General features: G+C 45.3%; 1 protein-coding gene across 1 annotated transcript in view; it reads right to left on the bottom strand.

The window, feature by feature from the left end:
• LOC311109177 (transcriptional activator GLI3-like) overlaps window positions 1-16,178 on the bottom strand; it is a 170,475-nt gene that overhangs the window by 68,717 nt on the left and 85,580 nt on the right. Inside the window, exon 4 of the mRNA XM_084152014.1 lies at window positions 7,170-7,275. Coding sequence (XP_084008140.1) covers window positions 7,170-7,275 — 106 coding nt within the window. The remainder of the gene's footprint in view (window positions 1-7,169; window positions 7,276-16,178) is intronic.

Here is a 16,178-nt window from a genome sequence, read left to right as displayed (position 1 = left end):
GTCAACAGACAGGCCTCTGGGAATGTATTCATAAAGCGTCTCAAAGTAGAAGTGCAGTTTAGGATCAGGTCCTCCCTGTCCATATAACCACATTCATTATGATCTCAAAGGCAGAACTGATCCTAGATCAGCACACCTACTCTGAGAGGTTTAATGAATACGGGCCCTGGAATTCTGGGATATACTGAGGTTTCCTTATCAGCACAATTACCATAATCAATATTTAAAATTAAAGTCAATTAGCCAACATTTGTAATGTCAATAATGTTGGTAAATGCAATTTAAAATGTTGTTTTAACTAACAGAGGGCCTGTAAAAGGTTTAGAGCATTTGTATAAAATACATAGGAGTATTTTAAATGTCAATTGAAATCACAATAATTAATCACTTTCATCGTTGACATTTATTTATTTTATAGCATATAAACTGTTCATACACTTAGGTTATACAGTTACAATTGTATCTTCATTTTATTTTCTGAATCTTTATTTGGAAGAAAAATCTAAATATGAAAAGCATTACTCAACAAACCCCACTTAATATTTGAAATGGCGAGTGATGTAATGACATGGCTGTCGAATCTTCCTATTATGGAATTGACAGTTGAGCACAAACACTTTGTTAACCTTAGGCAGATTGAACACACACACACACACACACACAGGCGCGCATACACACACACGCACACGTACACACACTGACAGGCTGACTGACACACACGGCTAGCTGTTAGCACCTGTCTGTTATCTCCTCTCCTCCAGACTCGCTCTTCCATTGTGCAACATGGGCAAGCTACAAATTGAGATCTCAAATATAAACAGGAGGGCAATAGATTTCTGTACAGAAAATCAAGTGTACTAATGTGTTACATGTGGAAAATCAAAAGGCCACTAGTAGATAGATAGATATTATTCTTGTAGTCAAATAAATAATTTGCTGTATAGTCTTAAATGAATTAAACCTACAAAGATCAATGGAAATGTACGGAGAAACAACTGACTGGGTTATTCATTTTACTCATATTGTTATTACTCAATACAAATTTTAATCGCCAGTGCCACATCTCAATTATTTTGGTATATTTACAAATGAATGAAAGGGGCATTTCAATAGCTGTTGAGTTGGGTTGAAACAAACATATATGATATAAAATAAACAAGAATGTAGTACACAGTACAACCCACTATTACAATTAAAGTGGTTATGTAGCTGTGAGTTTAGTATGAATAAATACCCATTATAAATATCCTTGATTCTTAAATACAATTTCTGATATCAGCAGCACCATACATGTAATAAGCAGCAGAAATACAAATATGTATTCCATATGCCCTAAAAAAAACGAATGCAGAATTGTCCACAACAGTGTATGTGTAGTAACCATAGAAATACAATCACTCAAATGTATTTATATGGTAGTAACAGCAGCTCTTAAGTAGAATTGAGCAACATGTCTAAACAGGTTTCCTTGGGTAGTGACTCAAACGTAAACCAGAGCAGGGCTTGTCACATGTCTAATCTGCCAAATACTTACTTTTTTCTAAACCTGCAGTATCCATCAACCACAAAATGCACAGGTGGCTTCAAAATATCACGCTTCATTGCACAGTCACTGGGAAAAAAAGAGGACACCATCCATTTAGGTTTTCAAAACTGGTGTATTACAACAATTTGCCCACATTTCTGCTTATAGGCATTTATCTAATTTTCTCTCAAAATCCTGAAATTGCTTGAGAAAAAAAAGAGAGAGGGAGAGATACTTCCCCCCGCCTCTCCCGCCCATTTCACAGAGTGACACGCAACTTTCTTTTTCTTCCCTTTTTTTTCTCCAGTGAAAATTGAAGGGGCTTTATGTCAAATACGGCTAAAGCCAGCCACTCCATTTCAACTAACGCAGTGCGAAAATTACTGTGGCCATGATAAGACTGCCAGATAGAGTGCGAGAGGAGAGAAGAGGGAGGGAGAGTAAAGTGAGAGGAGGGGGAAAAATGAAAAGGAAGTGACTTTACTCAATTATACTGCAAAATTGGTATGACTGAATATTTTTTCATTCAGGTGACTGATGGTATCGGTGAACGGCAACGCAGATAAATAAAGGGGCCTTCTGTCAAGAATAAACACCATTAATCATGAAGCCAGTTACCGCGTGACCGCCTGTCCAACGACTACAGCCTGACGCCACAGAGAAAGTATTAAAAAAGAAGGGAGGAGGAGGAGAGGATGGGGGGAACCTGGTGACTCCACCAGGAGGGTGACCTATGAATTCGCAGGGAACGGGGGATGAGGGGAAAAAAGGGAGGGAGATGAGAAGTGGCTTTCTCTCCTCTACTGACAGAAGCCACGTAGAGATCATCTAGAGAGGATAAGGAAATGATCATTGGAAGTTAATAGAATTTATAGTCCCACTTTATATTTATTACATTTTATCTAGGTTTAATAAATATTATGTATTTATTGAAAAGGAAAAAATATAGGCTTATACTAAACAGGTTCATTTATAGGGGATTTACAAATGGTTTACAGAGATTTATGAACACATTAATAAAAGTATACTCAGTAAATCTATGAGATTTACAAATCAGAAATGTATTTAAAACAGAAAATGAAAACTGCTAATGTTTGCAAACGTTGAATGAATGAATACAAAATGATAAAACTGCTTCACATACAGTAAGAAAGGGTGAAACATCAGCCCCAAATAAATAAAACCCTCATCACATGAAAAGGAAAGCCTAAACATGTCTCCATACATTTACAGTATTTTCCTCTAGCTTTTATAAAAGCCGCTAGAAAGAGTGTGTGTGTGTGTGTGTGTGTGTATGCATGTGTGTGTGTGTGTGTGTGTGTGTGTGTGTGTGTGTGTGTGTGTGTGTGTGTGTGTGTGTGTGTGTGTGTGTGTGTGTGTGTGTGTGTGTGTGTGTGTGTGTGTGTGTGTGTGTGTGTGTGTGTGCAATGCCCGGCGTCTCACCATCTGGAGTAGATGAGAAATCTGGAGGGAGGTGTGGAGATAAGACTGTGGTCTTTATGGTAAGCAGCGCGCCAATCCTCAATGTCCACATTGGGCTTTCTGACAACAGTTTATGTAAATAACCAAACAAAATGGCGTACACCTAAGAACACACTACTCTCAGCCAAAAGCAAAGGACAGAGCGAGAGAGAGCGAGAGGGAGAGCACAAAAATGCAGGTATGGAGGTGGAAAAATTACAGTTAATGTAACATTTGATAGATAATGGGGAAAAGACAGCTCATGGTCCGATGGTTGGAGTTCCGAATTTGTGTGCCGTTTTATCATTACATTTCATATGTTCAACAAGGTTTCAGAATGTTGTTACTAAGATGGAATGATCTTTCTCATAATTGCATGAAAATCAATTACACCCTTTTTTGGGTAGTTAACTATGGTTTCACTGCAGCCGACTACAGAGTGCTGATGTTGTACTAAAAAATGAATGGGACCTGCCGATTTTCCCCTGGTAGCCTCACAGAATACCGTTTGAGACCACAGCTGTACAAACACACTTCTGAATGCAATAACCCCACAGACACGACGCAGCATACCTTTACAGGCACACACACACACACACACACACCTCCACCCCCTTCCAGAGTCAGAATACAAGGTCCACGTGTATATTCACCACTTACACAGAATATTGTGCCAAATCAGTATTTTTCCCTTTCCCAAAAGGTTTTCCATTATCATCTTTATATTGTGACTTTCTGACATCATTACTGTGACACAAACAATGTCATAGAGAATCCTCCGGAGATTTTACAAACAAGTGGCAGAACTAACGCTAACATGACAAATGACACACGTTATCTGAGTGCATACGAATCTGTGTAGATGCAGTACCTACGTTTAAACATTCCATTGTGTACTCAGGAGTAGATCATGCGAGCTGATTCTTAAGCAAATGCCTGTATTGCAACGGCCGTGGCTACGCGAACAGTTGCGAGTCAATTACTTATCCCCTAAGAGCGTCTTGCTGTTTTCGTGGCCACATTCAAGCACAAGGGCCTCTAACTCCTGAGTAAACTCCCAAGCAGATAATTGACTCTGTTTGTTCCCGGCCCGTCTCCGGGTGACCGAGACCAGGCACTGCGCCACAAGAGAGGGCCTTTTGTTTCGGCGATGGTCCTCGGTTGGGCCAATAATGCCCCCTATAAAAGGCCCCAGCATCCCCCACAAAGCACCCCAGTTTCCGATGAAGCTGGGCCAACACAATGAGAGCGGCGGTGAGGATGAGAGCTTCCATGGAGAGTCTACTCTTCACTGGTCCATGTTTATTTAAGCAGGAAGTGAGGAAGCATCCTCTCTAGAGGAGGAAGAGGGGTGGAGGTCAGCTGTTTCTTGGTCAGACACTAAGGTAGTGGGGGAGCGGCCTGCTGATTCTAGATCAGCTACACTGAGGTCCTATTCTATAGTCATTAAGAAGTGGTTGGTCAGAGCTCTATATGCTGAGGGCATTGATAAAAGACTCCACAGTTTCCCATTTTTTACGTGTAGGACTACAATCCTCTATTATGTGGAAATTGTTCACTTTCTTGAACAGTACATCATCAATGCACCCACACCACTGACCCTATCTTTAATATTGAATGGCACGCAGGTGCCTTCCCACGCAAGAATTCATAAACTAAACGATTATCCTAGCTCCTGCCTGTAATTGCGCTCTCCCCTGCCTAATAGGGGTGGCGTGCAGCAGGAGAGTGAAGAGAGAGAGAGAGAGAGAGAGAGAGAGAGAGAGAGAGAGAGAGAGAGAGAGAGAGAGAGAGAGAGAGAGAGAGAGAGAGAGCAAGAGCGAGAGTGGGGAAAAAACTAAGGACAGTTAATTTGTGATTTCCGCTCATTTGAAGGCAAATTAAGTGTCAAGCAGCTAATACAGAGCATATTTCATTTTATGGGCTTTTAATTTAATTCCGTCGGTCTCATATCGCCGGGTGCCTTTAGCGTAGGGCCTTCGCTAATGCTCCATCCTTCCTCCCTCGTCTGCGGCGCCGGGACATAAATAAACATGTTTCAATTAACCCTGTCACAATAATAGGACAGGATTCTGTTCATTTGTGATGTCGGTTGGACGGCAGAATGTATCATGAGAAAATTAGGCGGCAGCTGCGTGTTTTTCTACCGGACACAGTCCTAGCATTAGCGATGTTAGCGTTAGCGTGGCAGCTAGCATTACGAGGCTGGATTGATTGTACCGCCGCAGGGCCAGACCCACTGTAATTACCCGCTGTAATGAAAACTCTGCATGGGGAAGTAATGCCAATAATACTCTTCTGTGTACTTAGCCATATCTTTAAGAGGGCTAATAACGATTAATTCTGCTCACTAAGGAGAGCTTGTCTTAAAACAATTCTATATTTCTGTCTGAACCCCACCAGTCCCACTGTTTCCTGCAGGGCCATGCATGTTCTCTCTGTGTACAGGGCCACTGATGGCATTTTTGGGGGTGACTGGATCAAAATGCTCCTTCGTATGGAATTCCGAAACACTGTGCAATGAGACCAAATTGCCAGATGTATTGTTCCAAAGCAATACTGAGTTTATGTTACAGTCCAAATCTGAACCAAGGGACTACAGTAGCCTACATAACTCTGCAATCTGTCGATTGGACTGTACAGACCCTAAACATAACTTCAGTAACAGAATGTAACACTATTTCCTACTCTAAAAAGCAGCAAGAGTAATGATATTGAAAGCAGAGGGGTTATAGGTTTGGATCTGAAAGAAACACGTGTAACTCGATAATGTGTGTACTAGTACCCAAGTCAATTTGAATAAGATCATCCACTAAACTGCCTTGTAATAATGAAAAATGGGGCCTTTCAGCGCGGCGTGTCATATTAAGCAGCAATATAAGTGGATAAACAGCCCCTAAGTACAGCACCGGTCGCCACGACTCACGACCATGCCTCCACTGACAGGTTGAGCAAATGAAGCGCGCCAGCCAGATAACTCCTATCCGGACAGAGATCGAGTGACTGAACACGTTCCTTCTGCGCTGCGCAACTTCTCTTCCCCCTTAATTGAATTCAGTGGGTTCCATGTCTCCCCCTTCCACCTAACCTGTGCTCCAGATCTCTCCAAAGCGCCTCTGGCTGATAACAAACACGGCTGTTTGTTTGAGCCGTATTGACGGCGCATGTTCTCTGCAGAAGCTAAATGCTCAATTATATTTGCCATTTTGTTTGCGTTGACACGGGGCATCAATCACTAACCCTTTTTTATTTCCTCGCCTCTCCCTCTCTCCTCTGAGACTTGGGGGGTTGGGAGTGTGAGGGTGGGGGTGGGGGGGAGACATAAAACATGCATTAGTGGCACATCAGCAAGGGAGAGATATGGGGGGAGTTTATAATGAAGAAGAATATCAAACATAATGTGGCCCAAGTAGCTGCCCCATCCAATTCGTCCCAGTCGCGCACTGATCGCTTCCTTCCTGTCTCTGGGTTAGAAAGTAGTGCTGCAAGGGCAACAGAGCATCCACTACTAGTACTCACTGTTCAGGCAGAACAGAGAGAGAAAGCGGAGGATTGAAAGAGAGAGAAAGAAGAAGGGAGAGAGTTAAAGAGTTAGAATGAGAGGGAAACTAATGTGTCTGTGTTTTGTGTGTGTGTGTGTGTGGGGGGGGGGGGGGGGGTGCATACATGGTACAGTGCGTCTGTCAGTTAAGATGTGTGTGTCAGTGAAGGTATGTCAGGTTGGGGGTTGCATCGTCTTGTCTTGACAAGACTTGATCATGTGCTTATGAGAATCACACGCTCTGAGGCTCTCGTTTCCATGATTATGACACGTGTTCATTTGCGTGTCTCTGACATATGGATCATGTTACTCCCAGACAGGGCCGTGGCCTTTGATCTGGAGAGCAGGGGAACACAGAGCACCTCGGAGGAGGATGCAACACCCCCGGGGTGTTGGAAACAGGAGCACCTTATTCATACTGCTAATAACACTATTGGGGGTTCTTGCGGATACCAATGATATGATACTGATATCCAAATCACTTCTCATTAGGCCTGACTGGTAGAATTTTACAAATTCCTTTGCATTATTTTATGTAAAGAAGAAGTGTATGTGTGTGGGGACGGGGAAGGGGGGGGTTGTGTGTGTGTGTGTGTGTGTGTGTGTGTGTGTGTGTGTGTGTGTACAGTCTGTGACACTCACACGTGTAGCGGGGGAACAGGGGACGGCTCGTAGATGTAGCGTCCCTGGGCATGTCTGTCGTCGATGGGCACCGGTGGATGGAAGGCAGGGAAGAACTGTGGCGGGGCTGTATGGGGAGAAGGAGGAAAGAGAGGAGAGAGAGAGAGAGAGAGAGAGAGAGAGAGAGAGAGAGAGAGAGAGAGAGAGAGAGAGAGAGAGAGAGAGAGAGCACAATTAGACCCAACCAAATCATGAGAAAACAAAAAGAGAATTACTTGACACATTGGAAAGAATTAACAAAAAAACAGAGTAAACTAGAATGCTATTTGGCTCTAAACAGAGAGTACACAGTGGCAGAATACCTGACCACTGTGACTGACCCAAACTTAAGGAAAGCTTTGACTATGTACAGACTCAGTGAGCATAGCCTTGCTATTGAGAAAGGCCGCCGTAGGCAGACCTGGCTCTCAAGAGAAGACAGGCTATGTGCACACTGCCCACAAAATGAGGTGGAAACTGAGCTGCACTTCCTAACCTCCTGCCAAATGTATGACCATATTAGAGACACAGATTTCCCTCAGATTACAGAGATCCACAAAGAATTTGAAAACAAACCCAATTTTGATAAAACTCCCTTATCTACTGGGTGAAAAACCACAGTCTGCCATCACAGCAGCAATATTTGTAACCTGTTGCCACAAGAAAAGGGCAACCAGTGAAGAACAAACACCATTGTAAATACAACCCATATTTATGTTTATTTATTTTCCCATTTGTACTTTAACTATTTGCACTTTGTCACAACACTGTATATAGACATAATATGACATTTGAAATGTCTTTATTCTTTTGGAACTTCTGAGTGTAATGTTTACTGTTAATATTTATTGTATATTAAACTTTTGTTTATTATCTACTTCACTTGCTTTGACAATGTTAACATATGTTTCCCATGCCAATAAAGCCCTTAAATTGAAATTGAAAATGAATTGAGAGAAAAATGTTAGAGATGACACTGCTACAGACAGTCAGCCTTACAGCCAACAAAATGTATTTTACACCAGAAGTTGTCACAAAGCACATATCTCTTTACATGCCATTGAATCATGGTTGCATGTATTGACTCAATGTGTTTTTGAGGGCATTCCTAAGTAATGTTCCTCTTCAGCCAGTCTTAGAACAGAGTAATGAAAAGCAGTGGTTGATGGCCATCTTTCAGGAGGCCCTGGCCAAAGGAGACCTCATTAAAAATAACTGAACTAAAAAGCCTCACTGCCTTGGAATGTTCACTAAGAAATGCACTTAAAACAGCTCAAAATAAACCGAGACACAAACTAACTGCAAGAGGAGTGAGAAAAATTGCTGTTTTTCTTGCTGTAAGGCTCATCAGGCATAAATACACTTTTTACACAAAGGCTAACACTAGGGAACAGCCATTGAAACAGAGGGAATAGGGAGAAAAATGGAGGATGCGTTTGGAAGTCGTTTCAGGCAGCGAAATGACTCGTCACAACTGTCAGAGACAAGTGTCTAATTCCCCAGATAAAACATTAAAACATTTGCATAATATCAGCTCCCTGAGAGAGAAGCTGCTGAATTGTCACCAGGGCTGGAAACATACAACTACACAAGTTCAAGTATCCTCACAACTACACCCTCTACCCTATGGTATACAATCCTTCGAGCAAGTGCTGGAATGCTGGGTTTTGAATACTTCATATATCCATTGTAGGACAAGTTCAAGCATGAGATATGTCTATGTTAGTGCATCTTGCCCACACTAGCCGAGGGGCTACTTGAACCCAAACCCTTGTGAAAATGGAAGGGGTTAAAACACACATACACACATTCACAAAGTTGAGTCACATCACATTAAAAAAGCCTGTCTGCAGACCTGTAGACAGCAAGTCTCTATCTGTGAGCATGCGCCTGAACTGGCAGAACACAGTCAAACAGGGAGGGGGGGGAGGACGCTTCATGATAGGAAGTGTTCTAACTGTAAGTCGCTCTGGATAAGGGCGTCTGCTAAATGACTAAAATATAAATGTAATGTAAATGTTTTTAGCGTGTAAACATCTGGCGCCCGTGTACCAGCAGTGGGATGGGCAGTCTACCAGGCAGCCAGGGGGAGTGGTGCCCAACAGCTGGATCTAGTTGTGCCCCCTGGTCAATGCCAAACATAGGGCACCACTCCCCCTGGCTGAGCAGCAAAACCGAAAGGTTTATCCCCCTTGGCTCAGTCAGGCCTGCTGCTCTACCTCAACACCCACTACTTCAACTACCTCATCACTTACTAACTCAACACTCACTACCTCAACACCCACTACTTCAACTACCTCATCACTTACTAGCTCAACACTCACTACCTCAACACCCACTACTTCAACTACCTCATCACTTACTAGCTCAACACTCTCTACCTCAACACCCACTACTTCAACTACCTCATCACTTACTAGCTCAACACTCACTACCTCAACACTCACTACCTCAACACTCACTACCTCAACACTCACTACCTCAACACTCACTACCTCAACACCCACTACTTCAACTACCTCATCACTTACTAGCTCAACCCTCAGTACCTCAACACTCACTACTTCAACTACCTCATCACTCACTACCTCAACACTCACTACCTCAACAAACACTACCTCAACAAACACTACCTCAACAAACACTACCTCAACACTCATTATTAACAGGTTGGCTGATCACTACCTCCCCTACCCAAGCTCCACCAACAGGACACAACACAGACAAGCCTTGTTTAGGGGAACTGAAGCTCTTGCAGGTCTTAAAAGGGAAAGGTGATGTGTTGTATCACACATCATGTAAGCAGATGGATAAAATCAGATGCACCCTGGTGAATGTTTTCTATAATTGCATACCAGTTGTGTAAGCTTTTCTAAATAATGGCATGAATTGTTTAATCAAAATAGAGTATACAGCGCAAATCATGGCCTTAACATGGAAAATGATACTTTGATCATGAGGCTCAAAAACGTACTGTGTGTCACGATCGTTACATGAAGACTCGGACCAAGGCGCAGCGTGATAAGCGTACATTTTATTAACCGTACTGCACACGAAACAAAACAATAAACAAACGATACGTGAAGTCCTAGGTTAATAACACAAACCTTAACGGAACTGTCACGCCCTGGCTCTGGGACTCTGTTATGTTGAGCCAGGGTGTGTTGTTTCTATGTGTTTTGTGTGCTAGGGTTATAATAATAATAATAATATGCCATTTAGCAGACGCTTTTATCCAAAGCGACTTACAGTCATGCGTGCATACATTTTTCTGTGTGTATGGGTGGTCCCGGGGATCGAACCCACTACCTTGGCGTTACAAGCGCCGTGCTCTACCAGCTGAGCTACAGAGGACCATTTATCTAGTTCATTTGTTTCTATGTTGGCCGGTGTGGTTCTCAATCAGAGGCAACGTGTATCAGCTGTTGCTTGTTGTCTCTGATTGGGAACCATACTTAGGCAGCCTGTTTTCCACAGTGTGTTGTGGGATCTTGTTCCGTATGGTTTGTATTGTGACCAGGGACTTCACGTTTCGTATCGTTTGTTGTTTTGTTCGTGTGATCATTCAAATTAAAAGTATGTTCGCATTCCACGCTGCGCCTTGGTCCTCTGTGTATGACGATCGTGACAGAAGATCCCACCTTAACTGGACCAAGCAGCGTGTCCAGGAGCCAACGCCAGAGAGGATTCTAACGAACATCAACCTCGACTGGGTCAAGCCGCGGGAGGAGGAGAGAGGCTGGACTTGGGAGCAGAGGAGCAAGAGTCTGGCGAGAGCCATGGAGGCCTGGCACACGGGGAGGAGAGACGGCCAGAATTTTTTTAGGGGGGGGCTCACGCCGTGGACGACGGGGCAGCAGGAGGCCACCAGGTTACGGGAGTCACTGGTCACCAGGGGGAAGGAGGATGTAGAGGCACGGCAAGAGGTACTGGGGTGTGTTGCCAGTCCGTTCCGGCCCGTTCCTGATTCCCGCGTAGGGCCAGTGGTGTGTGTCCCCAGTACGGTCCGGCTTGTTCCTGTCCCTCGCACCGAGCCTGTGGTGCGCGTCGCCAGCCCGGTCCGGCATGTTCCTGCCCCTCGCACCAAGCCTGTGGTGCGCGTCGCCAGCCCGGTCCGGCCTGTTCCTGCTCCTCGCACCAAACCAGTGGTGCGCTTCGTCAGCCCGGTCCGGCCTGTTCCTGCCCCTCGCACCAAACCAGTGGTGCGCTTCGTCAGCCCGGTTCGGCCCGTCCCTGCTCCCCGCACCAAGCCAATGGTGCGCGTCGTCAGCCCGGTCCGGCCTGTTCCTGCTCCCCGCACCAAGCCAATGGTGCGCGTCGTCAGCCCGGTCCGGCCTGTTCCTGCTCCCCGCACCAAGCCAGTGGTGCGCTTCGTCAGCCCGGTTCAGCCCGTCCCTGCTCCCCGCACCAAACCAGTCGTGTGCTTCGTCAGCCCGGTTCGGCCCGTCCCTGCTCCCCGCACCAAGCCAGTGGTGCGCTTCGTCAGCCCGGTTCGGCCCGTCCCTGCTCCCCGCACCAAGCCAATGGTGCGCGTCGTCAGCCCGGTCCGGCCTGTTCCTGCTCCCCGAACCAAACCAGTGGTGCGCTTCGTCAGTCCGGTTCGGCCCGTCCCTGCTCCCCGCACCAAGCCAATGGTGCGCGTCGTCAGCCCGGTCCGGCCCGTCCCTGCTCCCCGCACCAAGCCTGTGGTGCGAGTCGTCAGTCCGGCACAGCCCGTGCCTGTTCCACCGGTGCCTGGTCCGGCACCGGTCAGCTGCTCCACTCCGGAGCTAGAGCAATCCGCTCCACCAGTGTTCAGTCCAGCTCCGGCCAGCAGGGCCAGACCGGACCAGGGGCGCTTTGGGGGGTTTGTTGGAGGGTGGGGATCAAGCCCGGAGCCGGAACCGCCTGTTCGGTTTATGTTTGGCGCGGTCGCAGTCCGCGCCTTTGGGGGGGGGGGTACTGTCACGCCCTGGCTCTGGGACTCTGTTATGTTGAGCCAGGGTGTGTTGTTTCTATGTGTTTTGTGTGCTAGGGTTATTATCTAGTTCATTTGTTTCTATGTTGGCCGGTGTGGTTCTCAATCAGAGGCAACGTGTATCAGCTGTTGCTTGTTGTCTCTGATTGGGAACCATACTTAGGCAGCCTGTTTTCCACAGTGTGTTGTGGGATCTTGTTCCGTGTTTGGTTAGTGTATTGTAACCAAGGACTTCACGTTTCGTATCGTTTGTTGTTTTGTTTCGTGTGATCATTCAAAAATAAAGTATGTTCACTTATCACGCTGCGCATTGGTCCACTTCCTCCGACGATCGTGACAGGAACAAGATCCCACAATAAACGAGTGAAAACAGGCTACCTAAGTATGGTCCCCAATCAGAGACAACGAGCTACAGCTGCCTCTGATTGGGAACCACCCTGGCCAACATAGATCTAAACGATCTAGAACGAAAACATAGAAAATGTAACAAACTCCACACCCTGGCTCAACATTTAAGAGTCCCCCGAGCCAGGGCGTGACACTGTGGAACAAATCTGTACTATTACATTCCTTTCCATTGTCTTACACAAATGTGAACATGTATTTGAACTGAACTTGTTTTTGTAGGAAATATAGGACAGCAAAGAGACGTGCTAAATGCCTACCGCAGCAGCCTTCTGGCACTGTATTTGACCTCTGAGTATCTGTCTTTGATCGCTTCCTTCTGATGAATCATGGTTGGCCGAGCTCTCCTTCTCTATTTCCAGGTCTTCTCTGAAGGAGAGGAGGAATCTGGAATCTGCTATCAGTTATGTTTATCTAACACAGTCTTAAAGTTATTGGCTCCAATGCACTAAGAGCAGTATTGGTTTGCTAGGGTCTCTAAGCCGTGTCCTTGACTACTCATGTAAAACCCTGGGCTGAAACTTCAACCCGTGAGGCAGGGCAGAGGTCTATGGAGGGACTATAGAGATTTCAAATTGTAGAACCTCTCCCCCTCCAGTCTGAATGCTACTACTTCTCCTCCTCCCCAACCTCCTCCACCTCCTTTACCACACCCGCCTCTCCACTCTGGACTACCCAGATCCCCCCTCTGTTTATCCCTCTGGAGCTGCTCACTCAACACACCCCTATGCCTTCCCCCTCCTTCTTCCTTCTTTCCTCTATCAGTCTCCTATCCTCCTTCCCTCCCTGCTGGCCTCAGCCAACACTCCTCCCTCGCCTCAGCCTGTAGCAGTCTGAGTTAAGGGAGCTGGTTTATTTGAATCCCTGTCTGAAGTTTACTTTAGCAGGGCCCCTATCTAAATAGGCTCTACCACCTATCTAAATAGGCTCTGCCACACTACCTCCATTACGAAGGCAAACAGCCCTGTGCGCCACTTGAGGGAATGTATACAGTTCAGAGAACAAGGGAAAGAGAGAGAGAGAGAGAGAGAGAGAGTGTGGGGGAGAGAGAGAGAGAGTGTGGTGAAGAGAGAGAGAGGGAGACGACGAGGGAGAGAAAAAGAGAGAGAGTGCTCCATCTCCACTGTCTCCTGTGGGGACTACTTGGTTGACTGGGAGTAAATTGCCCCTGCATGTATTCCGGGGCCTCTTTAGAAAACAGACACAGCTGGAGGTTATATAGAGTTAATGTGCGTGTCACAGCTTTTAACGTCCACCACCGCTGCTGCCACAACACCACTATGTATGGACTAGCATTCCATAGAGTTCTGGTCAAAAGTAACGCACATGTACAAAACATTAGGAACACCTTCCAAATATTGAGTTGAACCCCCTTTTGCCCTCAGAACAGCCTCAATTCATTGGGGCATGGACTTTACAAGGTGTCGAAAGCGTTCCACAGGGATGCTGGCCCATGTTGACTCCAATGATTCCCACAGTTGTGTCAAGTTGGCTGGATGTCCTTTGGGGTGTGGACCATTCTTGATACACACAGGAAACTGTTGTGCGTGAAAAACCCAGCAGCGTTGCAGTTCTTGACACACTCAAACCGGTGCGCCTGGCACCTACTACCATACCCCGTTCAAAGGCACTTCAATATTTTGTCTTGCCCATTCACCCTCTGAATGGCTCACATACACAATCCATGTCTCAATTGTCTCAAGGCTTAAAGATCTTTCTTTAACCTGTCTCCTCCCCTTCATCTACACTGATTGAAGTGGATTTAACAGGTGACATCAATAAGGGATCATAGCTTTCACCTGGATTCACCTGGATCAGTCTGTCATGGAAAGAGCATGTTTTGTACACTCAGTGGGAATAGGGTGGCATTTGGGACGTATCCATACTGTACTGTACCAACAGACCAAAACCCTCAGGAATAATGGGGCACAGTCAGGCAACTTGAGAACATTTCCAAAACAGGAACTCATTAACAATTCATCACTATCCAGTACCAAATAAGTTACAAATTATTTTTGAAATATTTTAATGACCCTGCATAACTTTGCATAAGAGCGGTATACATTTTTCGTTTCATATTTTTAGAGACGGAACTCATTAAGACATGATTACAAAAGGGCAATTAGTGGGCCACTTTGACCAGACTCATTAGTTGTAATTCAACACAAAACACACCGTTACTGAGCACCAAAAGCCTGCTGCTTCCCCTTCATTATGAAAAGGATGATAATTACTTTTTATTTTATTGGACACTTAAAGGATTTTAAGGAGGGGGGTGGGGGGGGGGGGGGGAGAATTAAGCCTGAAGCATATCATTCTAGTGGGTTCTTATTAGATCATTTTCTTCCGTTATGTGAGAAATGTAAGGTCTACAACAAAGTGTAATATGTCCATAGTTTGTGTGTTGCCGCATTTGAAAATAATCTGAATAGTCAACCATACTCTAATCGAATCTGAACCGTAATTTGACATAAACAATATCTCTGTTACCTAATCAGATGAGTTGATGACTTGTCATAACTGAGATTCCTCCTGTCCCGTACTGAGTGCTCCCTGACTCTCCTCTGGCACTGTCTTCGTCCCAAATGGTGCCCCCCAAAAGGTGCCCTATTATGTATAGTGCACTACTTCTGAGCAGTGCACTAAATAGGGAATAGAGTGCCATTTGGAACACATCCGCTGTGTCATCTGCAGCCTGACACTGAGGAAGAACAGTCATCCAGAACCCACTGAGCTTCTCCTCTGCTCCTCGATGTTCTGGTGCAATAGCACAAAGACGCACTGACAGATTGTCATAACCGACTAAAGCGGAGTGAGAAAAGGGCTGTTGCCGGGGCCTGCTCTGCTCCAGAGGTTTGTGAATGGGTAATGTGGAACATATGATGGCGGTGCTGGGCCTGCAGGACTGCCAAGTTTCATTACGCGACTTCTCTCCTCACTCATGATCTCAGCGCTCAGGCACGCTCGCCTGCACCGCTGCCCATAGCCAGACGATGGCTGAAGAGCGAGTAGAGGAGCGCTAGCTTCGTTGAGTGTGTGAGAGATGCTCGTTGAGTGTGTCTGGGGGGAGGTGTGTGCGTGCATGTGTAAATTACTGTGAGTAGCAGCATACAGGTAAAAGTCAGTAAATTAGAATATTTTGAAAAACTTGATTTATTTCAGTAATTGCATTCAAAAGGTGTAACTTGTACATTATATTTATTCATTGCACACAGACTGATGCATTCAAATGTTTATTTCATTTAATTTTGATGATTTGAAGTGGCAACAAATGAAAATCCAAAATTCCGTGTGTCACAAAATTAGAATATTACTTAAGGCTAATACAAAAAAGGGATTTTTTAGAAATATTGGCCAACTGAAAAGTATGAAAATGAAAAATATGAGCATGTACAATACTCAATACTTGGTTGGAGCTCCTTTTGCCTCAATTACTGCATTAATGCGGCGTGGCATGGTGTCGATGAGTTTCTGGCACTGCTCAGGTGTTATGAGAGCCCAGGTTGCTCTGATAGTGGCCTTCAACTCTTCTGCGTTGTTGGGTCTGGCATTCTGCATCTTCCTTTTCACAATACCCCACAGATTTTCTATGGGGCTAAGGTCAGGGGAGTTGGCTGGCCAATTTAGAA

Source organism: Coregonus lavaretus (genome assembly GCF_964263955.1).
Source record: "Coregonus lavaretus genome assembly, chromosome: 34".
NCBI classification, from domain to species: Eukaryota; Metazoa; Chordata; class Actinopteri; order Salmoniformes; family Salmonidae; genus Coregonus; species Coregonus lavaretus.
The sequence above is the reverse complement of the archived record's forward strand: the minus strand, read 5'-3'. Positions and strand labels throughout refer to the sequence as shown.